The sequence below is a fragment of the Zosterops lateralis genome, assembly GCF_965231275.1.
Source record: "Zosterops lateralis genome assembly, chromosome: 3".
Classification (NCBI taxonomy): domain Eukaryota; kingdom Metazoa; phylum Chordata; class Aves; order Passeriformes; family Zosteropidae; genus Zosterops; species Zosterops lateralis.
In genome coordinates, this window is record NC_139764.1 from 77,489,334 (window position 1) to 77,507,755 (window position 18,422).

The 18,422-nt window shown below is 35.4% G+C and overlaps 1 protein-coding gene across 2 annotated transcripts in view; it reads left to right on the forward strand.

Moving 5' to 3' along the window:
- The window catches only part of RNGTT (RNA guanylyltransferase and 5'-phosphatase), a 171,126-nt gene that overhangs the window by 17,573 nt on the left and 135,131 nt on the right, over positions 1 to 18,422 (forward strand). For both annotated transcript variants that reach the window (XM_083857734.1, XM_083857735.1), the window contains exons 6-8: positions 1,963 to 2,212; positions 7,905 to 8,014; positions 8,767 to 8,868. In XM_083857734.1, coding sequence (XP_083713860.1) covers positions 1,963 to 2,212; positions 7,905 to 8,014; positions 8,767 to 8,868 — 462 coding nt within the window. The remainder of the gene's footprint in view (positions 1 to 1,962; positions 2,213 to 7,904; positions 8,015 to 8,766; positions 8,869 to 18,422) is intronic.

Sequence of the window (18,422 nt, forward strand, 5' to 3'; positions counted from 1 at the left end):
CATACATGTGCAAGCTGTTTGCAAAGAACTAGGTCATTGCTTGGTGGGAAAAGCCTTAAAACTCAACAGCCATATCTTATTTTTTTTTACTTTGGGTAGTTAATTGTATCAAGTTTGTTCATCTTGTCAGATTATTTTAATAGAACATCCAGATATCCCCTGGTAGGAAAAAATCTCCACAGCAAAAGAAACAATTTTGACAAGATGCTAGTTAATGCTGAGCATTGTATCAGGATAAATCTAATTTGCTGTATCATTCCTTAAAACAAGGCACTGTTTCTTGCTAATGAAGAAATAAGATCTTCCTGATGGAAAAATCCATCCATATTCATCCCTTAAGCATATGATGTAGGAGTGTTGCTGCTGTATTGTGTACAGTGGGATATATTTTATAGTTAGTTTAGAGAAAGGCCTGAAAGCTCTTCAGCTTTCTGACCAGTAAGGTCAGAAACCTTACTTGATTCTCTTTTCAACAACTCATTTTTCCTGAAGACTGCTGTGTTTCTAGAACTTGGAAAATTGTTTTCTTTCAGCTAGGATTCTGTATTTGAAATCTGTGCCACCACTTTTGGTTTTTATTGCCATCTATTTCAGAAGATTATAGAGTTCTTTTAATATCGTCAGAGAAAAAATTGAGCATTTTTCAGACCCCATAACTTTTGGTTTGTTTTGTCCTTTCAGTGGCATTCATTACAGAAGATGTGAAACAATTTAAGAAAGATAGCAGAGTAAAAACTGTCTTGTGAGAAAGAAATTAGGATCTTAGAAAACAGAATAGAGAAGAAAGATCCTTCTTAGTAACTCTGACTCTTAAACTGTCATTTCTGAAATAATACTATGTGATAGTGTCACTCTGGAGAACCTCTTCTTTTCTCCTCTTACAAAGATCAGAGGAGTGAATCAACCTTACTGGTTCTTAGATACTGTTTCTCTCTGTTCTGGAAAATTTACCTCTTGAAGTTCTCAGGCTCCATTCCATACTGTACAGGTCAGATAAAAAAAAAAAAGGATTTTGAATTAGATATCTGAAAAAAAATAATGTCAGAGGGTGTAGTATCTGCTTTTGTTCCAGCTTTAAACATGTGCTTGTCAAGAAGCCTAACTGGGACATCTCTGTTTTTGTGATTTCTCCTCTCCCCTGTATAGTAAGATTTCAAAATGTTGATCCTTTGAGCATTACTGCTCTTCACAGCCATGGTAAATGGAAGACAGAATTATATCCAGAATTACCTGGAAAAACCCTTGTGTTGTGCTCACTCTTGTATATTTTGGAGAGTTTTCCAGTTGGCTGGTAAAGATGCATGACTGTTAGTTTTGGTTTCTAATTTTTTTTGTGGTCCAGCCTCCAATTTATTTGAGCAAGATTAAGTATTAGGTGCATAGTAAAAGGCTTCTGAACCACAGTCCTTTTATGAGAAACCTCTGGAAAGAGAAGTAATTAAAAAAGATTAGGGTGGTTTTTCCCAGTATGATGGCAAAACCTCTAATGAGAGGAGAGTCAATTCTTAGTGGAGAAAAATGTAACCATATTTGAATTTAAACATTTGCATTTTTCTTCATTAGGTTTGTTGATATGTTTCTTTGGTCTTTTTTGTGTTTATGCAGTTCTCAGGTAGTTACCTGTATGTCACCCATTGCTTCTCTGTAGCAATAAAAAAGTTTTATGTGTGATAAAACAATGATCAGCAGACCACTTGGGCTAAAATAAGGACTCAAAGCAGCCTGAGCTGCAGTTACTTGGGAACATTTGCAGTGCCTACAGAGATATACAGAATCTTGTGCAAGAGCAACTGCTACCAGACTGATCTAAGCATGGACTTTCAAATATAAGGACTGTTTTTGCAATTACCACTTCAGAATTTGTATTGATTTACAGTCCCAATAATTCTTATGCTTGGTAAAGCATGACATGACTAAGACATGTAAATTAAGCATCCAGAGTGATTTTTTTTTCTTTTACAGTATTGAGGATGCTGTGGCTACTTTTGCTCAGGCCAGACCTCCAGGTATTTATAAAGGTGACTATTTGAAGGAATTATTTCGTCGTTATGGCGATGAAGATGATGCACCAGCACCACCAGAGCTTCCAGAATGGTGCTTTGATGAAGATGAAGAAGAGGATGAAGATAATGGTAAAACTGGAGGCCCAGAATCAGAACCTGGATCTTCAAGCTCTTCCTTTGGCAAGAGGAGAAAAGAACGCCTAAAATTGGTAATTTTGATTTGGAACTTAATACTTTAATTACTAAACATAATTTCATAACCTCATACCCATCAGTTACCTCATCCTACATGCTATGCAAGTGTCACTGCTCTTGCAAATGGGGACTGGAAATATTGTCCCTAACTGGAAAAAATTTTAGATCCATTGTAAGCTTTTTTGTATTTCCTATGTGAACCTTGAGCTTTAATATTCAACACCTCAAATATTACAGTTGTAAAAATGAATTAGAAATATATTAGAAATTTTCTAATATAACAATTTTTGAGATAGTAAAGTGTTTTTTAATTACTCAGTCTGTCTTTTGAGATGAAATGGTATTAGAGTTGAGCGGAAACAGCTCTTGGTTTTTTTAGTTGTGTGGATGAAATTCAGAATTTTTAAAATTCAGTGCTCATTTTGGTAAATAGTATTTATTTGGGAAATTTTGTAGGATTGAAAACTGGATTAGGAAAAAGCAATATGAGCTTAAAAAAACCAAGGCAGCTTTTAAATTGTATTGTGTTCAAAGCTGTTTTAGCTTTATAAGAAATATGGCTGTTATTTCTGACATGCACTTGCATAATTCTGATGAAATAAGTTACTGTAGTTACCATGATATGGAACTAATACTCAAGTACAAAGATTGTATTTGTATCATCTGAAGACTAATGACTTAGTTCTCTTCAAATTCCTGACTCGCTTTTTTATTTGCAAATAAAGTAGGCTAGACTACTGAGTGCTGAAATAGGGTTGCTGAGTGCAAAAATAGGGCTTTTTTCATAATACTGAATTATTTCACTTGTATGCTGAGGTGTCTTTGTTTGCAGACACTTGGAAATCCTCATATTGAAATAGGCTGCAAAAAAGCATTTTGTCCTTACTGCTGTTGGTCAACAAGGTTTACAGGTGGAGTATGGAAAATATTAGCCTGACAGGAATGCAAAATCCAGTCTAAAGAAGCAAGATGAGCTTTGAAAACTTCCAGAATATCCCTTATCTGGAATAAAAAAATTCTCACAGCATAAAAACGTAGTAAAAGTATACTTAGGGGGTATGGCCTCCATTAGCCTTGCAGTAAAACATTGATACCTAAATATTTTTGGAGGGACTGGAACCTTAAGGTTTTTTTGATGTGCCTTCTGATGCATTAAGAACCGAGGTGTTAGGATGGATTAAAATGACAGCCTCTTTTCATCAAGTGTAAAGTTCAACTGGTCTATTTAACAGGAATGATACTAGCTTCTCAGGCTTTTTCTTGTCTGCCACCATAGTTTTGTTGAAAGCTGGAAGCTAAATTATACGAATAAGCATATTAATAACTAAAAGTTAATTTTGAGTTGGATAATTTGTGAAAGAAAGAATCATCTAGTTAATATGCATATTCGTATAATTCAGTTTTGCAGCTCTGGAGGAACATTCTTTGACACGAAGAGGAGGAACGGGCAGAATTCTTTACCATGGTTCTTGGCTGGCAGATGGGACTGCTTCTTAACTCAGTAGAGATGGATACAGTCTATCTGTGATTCCTTGTAAATATGCGGTCTACAGGGGGAGTGAGTATCAGGTAAATACCTCTTGCTCAGATATTTTAATTTTACTCTCTAAAGGCCTATATTTTCCGTTGTGTGTTGGTTTCCTGCAGCAGATGTTTCCACTTTTATAATTTGTCTCTTTCATAAAAGCCTAGCAGTAGGCAGTGTAAAACTAGAGGTAGCTGTGGTGATAGCTGTGTTGTGATTTTTTCTCATTTTGACCCAGATCTTTGTGGAAACAGAAGAGAAGTTTAGTAGTAGAGGAGGAGACAGCTCTCAGGCATCTTGCTGGGATAATGAATAGTCAGAAACAACTGCCAGCTAGCCTGTGAAATGAAGTTAGTATGCTGTCTGTTTCAGAAACTCTGATGTGAGAAACTTTGCTGCAACATTTTTCATTAAAACTTTCATATTTTGATGTCAAAAAAATCTTGACAGCCTTTCTTTCCTACACTACAGAAAATGTAAGAATCATTAGAACATAAAGCCATTACAGTTTCCTTTGTCATAACATGAAGGAAATTGACAGGTACCAGGAAATCTGCTTGTTGCAGTCTGAGGTGCCACATAAGAAATCCAAGCAAGTTTTGACTTTGTTGGTGCATGCAGTATTGATTGTAGCATCAAAACAATGTTATTAACTGAAACTTAAAATCTCACTTCAGGAAAAAAAATACTTCACTTTGCAAATTGGACTAAAAGTTGTAATTCTGAGCCAGAGCTACAAATCTTTTATGGGTCAAATGGAACTTTTACTGTTTATTGAGGAATGTTGTCTCCTAGTCCTGCATAAGTTGCATTTTACGGGCTGTGAGGTGCAGTGCTTTGGAAATGAATGGTGACATCTTAAACGGTCTGGAAGAGATGGTGGCTGTTTATGATTTTCTTCATGATTTTGAGTGCAGGTGTCTTGTGGTCATCTGTGAGACAAAAGGAAGCAGTTAAACTGATTTGATGTAATGAGGATATTAATTAGTTAACTTATCACATTGATTCTCATTGATTCTCAATATTAGTGACTTGAGGTTTTTCTGCCTAACCAACTCTCTTTTGCAAAGTTTAACCTTATTGTTCTGCCTGTGGCCATCTTGAAGGATATGGGAAAAATACTATTTTTTTATTTGGCAGCACCATTTTATGTACTTGAATATGAGTATCATTTCCTTCTCCATGTTAAATGCTTATTAGTTCACTTTTTCCTTATAGTCCATACTTTCTGTACTACTGACCTTTCTTGTTATTCTTTGTATTCTGTCATGTTGACTCATGTTTTCCTGATGCTGTGGTGCCTGTAATTGAATGCAAGCCTCTAGTTGAGGCCATCCTTGTAAGGCTTAATAGGGAGAAATTAATTTCACATGTCTTAAGGCTAATATTTCTGTTTATATATCTCAACATAATTGCCTTTCACAAAGCAGAACAGTACTAATTCAGCTTTTGGTCTCTTGCTGCTTCCATGTCTTTTTCTCTAATTATCTACCAGTGTGTGTTTGTATAATTTCTTATCCATTATTAAGCATAGAACTTTGTTTATACTGAATTGCACAGTGTTATTTCCAACCCATTTTTAAAATTAAGGATAACACTGAATCTTAAACTACCATCCCAGTCTAAATCCCTGTTACTAAAGTCAGAGATGTCACAAAAATAAGAATGCTAATAGGAAGTTTAGTGGAAATGAATTAATTATCTTATGCCTAAAACAGGCCCTACAGATTCTTCCATTTTGTTAGTGAAATGCTTACTCCTCTGAACCTGGTTTTGAAACAGGTTACTCTTCTGTTTTATGAAAGTAACATCTACCCCATGTTTTCTGAGTTCCTCTATGAGGACAAGATAAGCAAACATGAGACAAACCAAGGCAAATGCATGCAATGCCAATTCTGTGAGCCTGTTTCATTATGAAAACCAAACATTTGCTGGAACACCTTTGCTACTGAGTGAGAGTCGGTATGATTCTGTTTTCTTTTTTGCACGTGCATGCCAAGAGGCAGTTACTGTGATTTGGACCTGTGTTTCTAGGTGTTTAATTCAGCTGATCAGTGCAACTCCCTGTCCCTCATTTTAGAAGATGTCTCTTCCCGATGTGTTTTGGAATGTATTGTCTTCTGGGAGGCAGTCTCTGAGCATATTGGCATGCAGTCAAGTCTGAGTAGCTGAGGACAGCTCTCACCCAGGCCTGGTGATAGCCACTAGGGTCAGGAAGGTGTGTGTTTGGGGCTGTTCCTACTCATTCACTCCACCAGATGGTGTTTGGGGTATGAACCAACACAGGATGATCCACGCTGCCACTTCTCCTTCAGCCGAAGTGATGGGTGGACACATTCATGGCAAGTGGGCCAGGGTTGATTAGTACACATGGTCTGAAGGTTGTGCAGAGTGTAGATATTAAGTGCATCTAGTTTCCTTGGATCCTTTAGGGCTTATAACTCTTGGTTTAGTATCAGGTGCTCCTGGTGATCTGAGTTCTCTGGAGTCTCTGCACCATGGTCTCCAGTGTCCTGTTTCCAAAGGCATCCGTAGCTGAACAGTGGGGTAAAATCTGCGTGAGTCTGGCTCAATTTTAGTGCTTTATCAAGGGAATGTCCTCATGAAACCTGGAGTGCTAAGTTAGCCAAGCACGAGTGCCCAAATGACTCACATTGTTTTCATAGTACTATGCCTTAGCTAGTGATTATACTTGAAGCAGATAATCTGCAAGAAACACTTTTAAGTATGAATTTTATGTTTATTACTTTTTCTTTTCTGGAAAACCTTTCCTGTTGCCTGCCTGTTACTTCAATCTTAGCAGTCATACTGCCATTGATCTCTGCCATTATTCACAGAAGCAGGGCAGAACCACCTTCCTTTGTTTCTTGGTGCTCTTCACCACTTAATCAGAATTCAGACAATGTGCTGGCCAGGCACGAGTAGCTGTCTGCCTCTCTCGCCCACTCCCCTGCGTGCTGGTGCACCGGCTGGTGCCCATGAAAATTGGATGGGGTGAGTGGCACACAAGTACGTGGAGCTCAAGGTAGTTAAGGTTATGAACCAGTATATATCTTTAGGATGTTCTGTTCTTAGAATGTGATTTGGTGATGTGACTGAGCCAATCTTAACTAACTGCAGACTGTATTGAAAACTGTGGTCCTGATTTTCCCTGCTTTCCCTTTTGCTTCCCTTGTGCTGGGAAGTAACTAGTAACTAGTACTGAGTTATCCCATGGTTAGCTAGTTTAGGATACTTTTTTGGCAGAAGATTACCAATTTATGATGTTATTTTTCCAAATTAGTTCCTAGACTTGCTCAAGTGGATAATAGAGGAATGACACACTGTGAGGAAATGCAGAGGAGAAAAATACTACTTATTTCATCAGTAGTATGCAGCTGGATTTGTTAAAGCTAGTTTCAAGTGTTTTAGAGGACATATCTGAGATACTTGTATCTTCACATGCAGGATTCAACAGGTTAATAGTCATGGTTTGATCTTCTTCATGTGTATTGAAAATTTATTTGAGATTCTGTTGAATTAAGTCTGGTTGATTTGAGATCTCCATAGAGATCTTTAATTTTGTAGTTTTGTAGACCTGATGGCTTTCATGTGTTCGGTTATGCAAGATTTGTTTTCATTCCTCTTGGCATCAAACTTTTTCTAGAATGTGCAAGTTATTTTAGAGTTTTATTTCCAGTTTGGTTTTTTTGATCTCTACATAGGCTTTTCTGGGGCATTCAAGATAGCAGGTCCACTTTAATTACCTGGTTTATATTGAGAATAAATTATAAAAATACATTTACGCAAATATTTTGTTACAAATCTGCTGTTTATACTTTCTTATTTGTTCAGTTTGTCCTAGATCAACTTTCTTGAGAGTATTAGCTAAGTAGTGTGAGCATCTAAGTACTAGCTGTCTCTTCCTTTTGCCTGTATACCTATTGCATTTTTATTTTTTTAAAGTTTATTTTTTCCTCATAAATAAATCCTTTCAGTTCCTGGGTTTAAAGTATGGTTCACCTGTGAGTTTCCTGGCAAAGCTCAGCTAATGTATCTTGGCATTTGGGGGTAAATCCTTAAGGAATGTTTAAGCTAGTATTGCTCTAGAGGGTTGTGAACACAGACTTAATCTTGTATTGACATATTCTGATTTGATTTTATGAAGGCTTTAGTACTAATTTTTTTTTCCTTTTATTTAGGGTGCAATTTTCTTGGAAGGAATAACAGTTAAATGTGTGACCCAGGTGACAACACAACCAAAATTAGGAGGAATACAGCAAAAATGTCAGCAGTTCTGTGGATGGGAAGGGTATGAGAATATTTAGAACTTACTTATTTATACTATCTAGAAATGTGTTATATTTTGCAGAATCAAACTGCACATTGTAAAAATGATAAAAAAGGTGACCGTTTTTGGATGGATTGTTTATTAAAAAAAGCCTCAAACACACTTGACAAAGTCTTGCACTGTACTATGAAATGGAATGATCAGTTTTTGATGTTAAGAAACAAGATTCTAGAATTACTTTTCCATTGAGATAACAAAATGTTGCTGTTCAAATTTCAGATGTAGCCTAGTCCAACTATTTGTGTAAAATTTAGTTCTTTCTCAAGCAGTAGAATCATTTATACCACTGCTATTACACCAGTATAGAGGTATAACACTAATTTTTGTAGCCAGCATGATTTGTGTCCAATGCTAATGAAAATGTTCATTTTAATGGCTATGATTCTGAACTTTTCCATTCCAAAGTTGTGATCTGCACTGCTTCCTAACTTGTTGATGCTTATCCTGCCTGTAATTTTTAAATTAAGTATCTCTTTCTGCAAAGTTAAAACTTCGAAGTTCCACATAATTTAGTGTTTTATCATAAGCAAATAACCTTGTTCTTATGAGATAGGCTTTAGACTTCTATTGAAAAATACTTTATTAACTCTGACTCAGAGTTAACCTTGCAACAGGTCTGGTACAAAGTGTGACTTGAATCTGATGTAAAAAATGTATTTATTTGTGTGATTATTTATTGCAGAACCATTAGTAAACATGGTTCTTTTTATTAGGACTGGATTCCCTGGAGCACAGCCTGTTTCCATGGACAAGCAAAATATTAAATTTTTGGAGCAGAAGCCTTACAAAGTTAGCTGGAAAGCAGACGGCACCCGGTAAGTTCATTTTAAATGAAAAAACAAAACACAGTAAATTTGGTAGACAGTTTGTATTTTCTCAGGAAAGTGAATTTGCTTGTACAAAGGACAAAGCCCAGCAACAAAACGGGCTCCAGAGATTAATTTTTATTCTGTCTTGGTACCCAACCTTTGCTGAAGTTTGTGGCCGAGTTTCTTTCTAGCAGCTGTTTTATGCACTGACTGTTAAAGGGCAGGTACACTTAACGCTTCTCCATAACCCTTGCCTGGCTGTCAGCTATTACTTGCCACCAAGGTCTTAGAATAATCTTACATAACAGTGAGAGTTTGCTAAGGTGAAGACTTTGTTTATAAGCTAAATTAAAACTTCTAATTGATCCTTCGAAGCTGTGTAGTATTAGAAGTTTTGTAAGTTTTTGGGTTTTTTTTTTATTATTCATACTGTGATCCTTCGTTCAAACACAGAGTTCATGTAAGCTTAAGAGTCAATAATTTTATCTTCCCTTGCCAGATCTCTTACATTCATTGCAGGGGTGCCTTTTGTTTAAGAACAAACTGCAACCTAATTGGACTGATTTGACACATTATAAAGTTTTTTCTGAGTTATTTTTATTGCTAGGCTTGTTATCTTTAATAATAGAGTATCCTAGATAATGAAAATCCTAGGGAACATGGGGAATTGGATGTCTTACGAGAATTGCCAAGAGGCTCCACTTGAAGTCATTCAGGATTCAGGACAATTCAGCCAGAACTAAGCTGTCTTGTATAAAAAAACTCCAGACCCTTCAAGTCCCTCCTCTGTGGAGTTTGTGCTTCAAAAGTTTATTAGCTTGGGCTGAGCATGCATGAAAAGTCAAAGTAAGCTTGCAGTCAGTATGGCATCCAAACATTGAGAAATGTGTGGGAATAATTGGTTTACTAACACTGGCTGTATGCACAAGCACTTGGATAGTGTAGTGCAGGTGTTCTCAGGGTGGGAATTTACAGCAGTGAGGTATTGGCAGGTCGAGGCATATTCTCAGAGCAGTACAGGGCATAGAGCATTCCAAAGCTGCTGACCCTGAACAAATGAAGTCAGCCAGCTTAAACTGACCTGAAGGGTCTTTGTCATATCCTATGTTATTAGTTTGGAAAATTGATGTCTTATGTAATATTCTCATTTTCTTACTCAAATGTGTGGATGGAATACCCACATTCTGAGTACTAAAGCAATTATACAGAGCACAGTAGAGTACCTGAAAGACTACTTTGTGAAAAAAATGAAAGTGTACATTTAATTTCTTGTAGAAATTTTCAGTATTTTGAACATTCTGTTCTGTGGTTTTAGTTTTAGAATGATGGGAAAACAGAACGGATGAAGAACAAAACTGAAGGAGCTAAATAGCTCTTTTAAATGTTTTCAAAACATAATAACTGGTAATATATTATGAAGCTACTGAGACTGATAGATATATTCAGAGAAGAAAATGGAGCTACAGAGATCTGGTGTTAATGAAATTCACCTTAAGTAATATGAAAGAGAGATTAAAGATGAAAACCTGAGCTATTATTTGGACATTTAGACACTTTGCATGATTTGTATCCTAATCAACAATGAAAAATTATTATGATCATTTTTACATTGGACATGCTTCTAATTATTTAGTTGTTCTCCAGTGATCCAGACTCTATATGCAATTAAACAGATTTTCATTAGTTATTCTGAATGCTTGTGTTGACAGGCGTGACCTTCTTGAATTTAATATTAAGACATCAGTTAGTGGAGACCCATTTATGGATTCCCTGCTTACATTACCTGGAGATGGAGCCCCTGTCATCAAATATCTCTGAAGCTATTCTGTTAAAGTGGTTTAGATGCAGCAGTCTAGACCTTGCCTATTAGAATATTATTAGGCTTGCATGCCTTTTTTTTTTTTTTTTTTTTTTTTTTATTTTTTTTTTTTTTTTTTATTTTTTTTTTTTTTTTTGGGTTGTTGTTGCTTTGTTCTCTTTCTTTGCTTAAAAAGCACTGTTGTTTTGTCGACCCTATTGGACTTAAAGAAAAGCAGATGCATAAGTAATAATTTTCTGTTATACTTTCTTACTGAAATGAAACAGTTTTATTTTAGTTAATAGTGACATTTGCTCAATTTAGCCAAACTTCTTGAATTTCACTGTTTGTTCAATACCTGTATTTTATTTCTGCAGCAGTAGTTTTTCCTAGAAGTTTCATGACTGAGGCATTTTTTTATACATTCTCTTAACTGATATGGAGTGTCAGTAACTTCACTAAGGACTTCTACTTTTCTTCAAAAGCATTTAATAATCCTAGATTCCAATTGGAGCTGAACTTCTTGTCCTGTTTTTAAGAGCTATATTGGTTTTCATTTTGTTGAGGTGGTGGTTTTTTTTTTTTTTTTGTTTTTGTTTTTGTTTTGTTTTGTTTTGTTTTGTTTGTTTGTTTGTTTGTTCCTTTACCATTGTTTGGATTTTTTGCCCCCAGTGCATGTTTTCTTGGTTTCTTAGCATTGTTGTATTTTTCTACCCATAATTACAGAAAAAGTATTTCCCTAAGTAAAAGGGTATTATTTCTCATATAATGTCGACTTAACAATGTGAAATTGATTTGTTAAATTATTTGATAGCGGTTCTATAAAATATCTTGGAGAAATTTCCTGGAGTAGTATCTTACATATTTTTGTGATTATGTGAGTTCTGAGTCTGGTTTGAGTCAAAACTGATCCTTCTCCATTCTCTTGGAGCTCTGAGTTCCATATCTTTTGACTTAGCCTTGCTTAGCCTAGCCTGTTGTGATTTGAAGAGTTTGTGCCTTCTCTGAGGTCTTGGTTGTTCTGTCCCTGGTTTCCAGGGCCCAGCAGGGCCCACCTCCTGGTTCTGCTCCAGCATTCCTTCTAGAGCATGTTTGTCCCAAAAGGAAAAATGCAGTGTGAACAAATACTTCTCCCCTCCTGTTTGTGAATGCCAAATATCTTAGGTTTAGAGAAATGAACTTTAAGTTAAAAGATCTGTGAAGCTCATTAAGCATTGCCACTCTTTAGTGAAATATTTCCTTTGTACCAGCTACTTGGTTGTATATAAATACTATATGCAAGCTCAAGCTGTTTTGGAGAAAAATACTTCTAAAATCATATTGCTTTAAATTATTATTATTTAAATAAAAATCACTGAGTTCTGCAGGTATTCTGACTGGTTTGGTGTAAATTCTCTGCATTTTTTTGGAACGGTAATCAAACTATTGGTGTCTTATAAATAATTTTAATACTAATCTATTCATAAGCCAAAGGGCAAATTTCCCACTAGTAAAATCATGCCTTTTAGCTTTGTTGAGATGAAATATATGTTGTATGTTAACAGTAGCTAGAAGGTATATACATCTTTACAAATGTATCCAATTTTGCAGTGCTGTGTTTCTGAAACAGTAGTTACTGAGTAAGGTAATTGTAACAGTATGTTCCAGGCCTTGCTGGATGACACTGCTTTATCAGCTTTGTACTGTAAAATGATTAGCCCAGGTGGGTAATGGCTTGTTGTATCCCTTCATATGGATCTCATTAATACTGTTTGTAGCAGATGCTTGTTCTAATGAGTGGAGCCAAATGTTCAGGCAGGGTAAAGTAATGAGACACCAGTTCTGAAGAAGAAGAGACTGCTACCACTAAGAATAATAAAAAGCTTAAAGATGGCTGTGGAATAATTCAAATCAAAACAATTAAACAGGACTAGGTTTTACAATGGTAAAATCTGACCTGCACTAAATGGAACCTATTAAGGGGAGTATGTTATTTTCCAGCATTTCTGTGAGTACCTTTTTTATTTTTCACATTTGTACATTTGTGTACACATTTGTACACATGCAGTTTTAGTGAAAAATAATAAATATGATCATAATACTATGGCTATTCAATTATGTTAAGACAGCTATTTTAAAAAATGCAGAACAGGTAGTTCTTGCCAAAGGCTATTAAATTTGAAAAATATTCATGCAAATTTTGATGGCTTGCAGATATCTAAATGCAATTAAGTAGATGCAGAAGAAAACAGCTCTTTGAGAATTGCTGCTAATTGTCTAATGTGTTTGTAACAAAATATTTAGGTACATCTGTGAAGTTGGTTTTTTCTTTCATGTTTAGCAAATTACATTTACATTAAAAGAAAGGCCTGTTGCCTAAGTAATTAACTTTTTGTTGTTATCCTAATACAAAATAAAAATAGTAAATGTACACTTAATTATATGGTAAAATGGATGGGCATTTTTTTTGATTGTTCATTAATCAAATAAATTTGATTTATCTTGAATGTATCAATCACTCAATATATCTGTATAGAGATACATTGTATTGAGAGTATTGATTTATATAAAATATAATTATTTTGATTTAGTTACTATATTATAAAAGTTGTGATAATTTCCTGGGATTTTTTTAGTTCAGCTTTTTGTAGAAATTGAAGGAATTTTTTTTTATTAAGAACTTTAAAATTATTTGCAGTTTCAGCCTTTTCAGAAACATATTTGTGACCTTTACTTGAAAGAAATCTACTCAGTATATTTTAAGATAACTTTTCTACAAATGTCATGAAAACAAGGTTGAAGTTTCTCTCTGATTTCCATGGCTCAATAATTTTCTTTCCCTACTCTTTGATCCTTTACCTGATGAGATGAAGCTTACATGCATAACTGAGAAATTGCAAATTCCTAATATGAGAAGTTATCCAAAAGTCATTTGGTCCAGAGTAAATTGTGAAAAAATCATCACTGCTAAAGAACAACTCTTAAAAAAAAAGAGAAAACTGAGAAATAGATGGTTTTTTTGGTTTAGAAATTAGGAGGTAAAAGGTATTAGCTCAAAATTAGGTGTCAAAGAAACAAAATGGTTGCCTGTCTGCAAATGCCTAAAAAAAGATATTTGAATAGATTTGTGGAAAAACTATTACCCCTGAGAGAGAAGAGAAAAAAATTGAGATAATAAGGAGGACAGAGAAGATTGGAGAGTAGTACTAATCCAATTAAATCCCAAATCTATACACTTGAGAACTCATTATTAAGAACAAGAGACCAGATTGTCATGAAAGCAGATCTGGAGTGTCCTGGGTTTGCAATGGAAAGCTTGTCTCCTGGGAGCAAAGATATTAATGTGGAGTTCAACTTGAAGGAGACTATTGGGAATGAGAAATAAGCCATAGATTAATTTTCAGATTGTACAAATTACATGACCAGATTCTCATGGATGTGAAATTTTCTGCCCAGTAGTAGAAGGTTCCTGAAATACAACTTTGCACAATTGTTAGTGCATTATTCTCTAATTTAGAGGAGCGGGGAAAAATGTAGGGAGTTGAGATTTTCAGACATCTTCAGAAATGGTGTTAGCAGGAAAGTTAAGGGCTGTTAATCGCAACAAAGCATTTATGAATAAAGGAGTATTTCTCAAGTTATGAATACTCTCTTTCTGGGCACACTGTCTTCTGACCCATATAGCTACTGAGAAAGTGAATTATTATAAATTGTGTTTTGAGTGTCTTGTCATTAGGTCATGTTTAGGGTTAATACATGTTTGTGGTCTTGGAGTAAGAAGGGATGTTGGCCTCCTAATCATAGGCCAGGATAGGGTGAAGAACCCACACAGAAAACATCTGGGTGCTTTTAAACCACACCTTCCTTTCCTTTTCCTTCTTCTCCTCACTTAAGAAATAGACTTAAATATTGATCAGTTTTGCACCATTAGTTGGTAGTGTTTTGTATCTCTTTCTCTGTGGCTGTAGCATATTTCAGTGGTGGGAAATTTTAAAGGATGGAAATAATTCCAGGGTTGGGCCTGTGTTAAATAGACTTCAGGACCAAATGGATTTTTTTAATAGGAGTGACAGGTTTTGTGAACAATTGGTCTTAGCCCAAGTTATTTGATTGCAAGTTAAATGAGTTTGATTCAATTGTGCTTATATAACTATCAGCAATGGGCAAAGCCTCAGCTGGTAATTATACATAATTTGTGTGCATAGGACAGCCATTCTTCAGATGTTTGTATTATTTTCATTGAATGTCTCAAAGAAGTAGTTGTAAGGGTTTTTCTATTATTATTTGCATGAAATTGTCAAAATAAGGTGACACTTAAAGAAGGGATTTGGAACCAGAAACCTTACTTTAAAGATTAAAGTGACTGTTCTTAGTCCAGTCTCCCAATCTCCACACTATGTTTTGTTGATAAGTTTTCAAGGTCATGGGGGAAAAGAATGCAGTATTTGTTTACATGCCATTGTCCCCTGTGGTCCTTGTTCATAATTATTTTATCTATTCTTTATCTATTCCCATTTTAAACTAGTTCTGTACCTCTGCCTTTGTAGATGGAAGAATTTTGGTTGAGAATGAGGCTGCAATCCATGTGGAATTTATCTCACTGACATTACATTGAATAATGTATCTAAGTGGAGATGGAGTATATATTTTCTCTGGAAACTAAAGTTGTGAAAGTTATTGAAATGGTTGTAGTAAAGCTTTTATTCTCTTCTAGTCAAGATTAAAAGCTCTAAATAGATAGATTTTATAAACTACAGTACTAGTAGTTGTTAGGAACCTGCAGTTTAACTTTGAATGTGTAATGATAACATAATGTCAGAAGCTTCTGCAAAAGTGTATTAAGATCACATAAATGTTTCAGGATTAAAATGTATAAAGTGCCTTTCTAATGATTGCTGAAAGGAGCAATTCATAGCTATTAAGCACTCTATACAGCATTCCTCTTAATTTTCTAAAAGGCAGATAGCTAATTCATGGTTTTATTTTGTGCATTTAGGTAGGAGAATAAGAGGAGATGGGATGGGGAGGCAGGAATGATGTTTTGACACTAGAGAGTTGGAGGTTCAGGAGCTGTGAGTTGTTGCTTGCTCTGCATCTTAATAATTGTCCTGTACAGTTGTGTTGGCCAGTAAATTTAGGATTATAACACTAATACTTGCCTGTTTTCCACAGCATTAGAACCCATAAATATTTACTTGAGTTTTCATTTGAGAGTGTAAAAATAAAACTGATAAATTGAGTATGGGTTAAGGACACTTCTGGTTTGTTTGGCATGTCCCCTGTCTCTAGGCAAAGATACTCTACTCAGGGTAAGGAGGGTCTAGGACAAGGTGGCCTCATTATCTCCACCTGTTGCCATGTTGTCCTTTTCCCCTGTTTTCCCCACTGTACCAGCAGTGAGGGCATATCTAGGCTTTGGCAGTAAGGGCATGCCTAGGCTTTGGCCAGCAGACTTTGACAGCAGAAAAGGAGCTGTCAGGTTTTGATAGCCAGACTTATGGGTATTATTGAATAACTCATTCATTTTGTTTGACTATTAATTTTGAACCAGGAGAGATCTCTCTTGATTGGGAAATGGTCAGTTGAACAAGGCAGCATAGAATGTCATGAACTGTTGGACTAATACGTGGAAGCATTGGATATAAAAATATGTCTGGTTTTGTGTGTGGTTTTTTTTTGTAGGGGGCTGGTGATGGTATATTTATTTATTTATTAGTAAGCATTATCTGTATCACTTTGTTGCTTCGTCATGTCCTGAAATCTTCCTTTTACAGTCATTGAGTCAATGCAGAGGGATGAATGAATAGGGTGACAGAACACTGTTATCCCTCATCAGGATCCAAATTGACTTGAATGGCCAAAGAAAGCATTCTTACTCCAGGTTGTGGTTTCTCATTTATATGTGCATGCAACACTGTCAGGACTCTGAAAGAAGGGTTTTGTGTCCCTTCCTTGTCTTAGGAGCACTGCTGATGAGATGCTATACAGGAAATATATTCTGTGGAGCAGGCCTGATACTTCACAGTTCTGAAGCCTCTTGACAACACACAAATTTTTATGGTCACAATTTTGGGCTCTTTGAAAAATGATTATTCATATGTAACTATGTAACTAACTGATTATTCATATGTAACTATTTGAGAATTTAAACAGATTGTCTTATAAGCAAGTTCTTTTGTTTATTTATAAATAGTTAATGCATTAAAATGCTTATTATGTAGCTTGTGCTAGGAATACTAATCTTAGAATAATATTCAATTGTAGTCCTAAAATGTTCTAATAAGATCCAGATAAAGGGTGTGCCTGCATGTATATCTGATTTTCAAGCAACCAGTATCAGTGATTACTGGCTTATTTATTTATTTTCCTTTCTCCCAGACCACTTTTAATAGTGGAACAGTACATTCTGTGCTGCTGGTGCTCCTGGGGGGGATTACAGACACATCCATGAAGCGTAACGGCTTATGTTCAGTCAGGGCAGAATGACATTCAGTCTGTGAAGCTGAACTATACAGATATCTAGGGCATCCCTTTCTCTTGGAGCTGATCTCTTCTGTGAGCACAAATGGCAGTTGTGTTCCTGCTGTGGCTTGTGCCGGTGATGCAGGCAGAATTGACCCAGAATATGCTCTGGCATAAATCAGTTCCAAGTTAAGGGGATCTCCTTTTTCAAAGCTCTGTTACTCTTTTTGTGGCTGCTCTGTTACAGCCCTCCATGAGAGACTTGCTTGGGGAAAGAAGCAATGTACCTACTTGTCATCTAACGCTAAATTGGTTTGTTATTCTTTCTTACTTTTTTTTTTAGCCTGTTGCTTCAGGCAGGAATTTTGCCCCAGATCTCTAAGATATTTTCAGACAAAGGTTTGTGGAGAGGGATGGAGCCAAAGAATTTCAAGCAAGTTTGAAAGTATATCTGGAATAAATAGTGCAGATAATAATAATAACAACAACAGCAGCAAAAATTACAAAACAATTCAGGAGTTCTATCAAGCTCAGGATATAGTTTATTCCATTCATCTTGCAGCTTTAAAAAAAAGTAATCAGAACATTATACCATGCAGTTGTGTTTCAACAGTGTTCCTGTTGCTAATTGAGAAATGCATCTAACATCATTAAAATTTGGGTGAAACAAAGGGAACCTGGTATTTAAAATTAATCTGTTAGTATACGGGTTGTTACTGGGTAATATCTTTTCTAGCTTGTTAACAATTCTTTTGTTTTACATTAGACAAATCACATCATAATGCACTATAAGAGCTCCTCAGTATGTAGTAGTTGTAGTTTAATTTACCCTTCATTGTAAGTCAAATAATGATTATAAGACAACTTTAAATTTAACCCATAAGGTTTAATATCCTTCTAAAAATAAAGAAACAAAATCCCCACAGTACTCTAACTTAATTAAAACCTGGAAGACAGGCAAGAAAAGCGCTGTAACTGGATAGTCTTTTTTAACCTTGCTAAATTCTTCATTTTACCAGCAGTTTCACAGTCTAATAATACTTTAGATAGAAAATGTAGTTTTACACTGGTTTTGAATTTGCCATTTGAATTTGCCGATTAAATTAATTAAAGCATCTTTATATTAGATTTATAAAATGGAAAAAGCTAAAGTTTGAACTCAGTCTCAACTGCAATACTTTATTAGGAGAAGTTATAGTAGTTTTCACAATTCTTATGCATTTTTCCATGGTCCTTAGTGCTGCCATGTCTCCTTTATTCAAAGACTTCCTCAGGTGAGGCGATAACATAAAGTTGTATAAGGATGCAACATTAGTTCTGT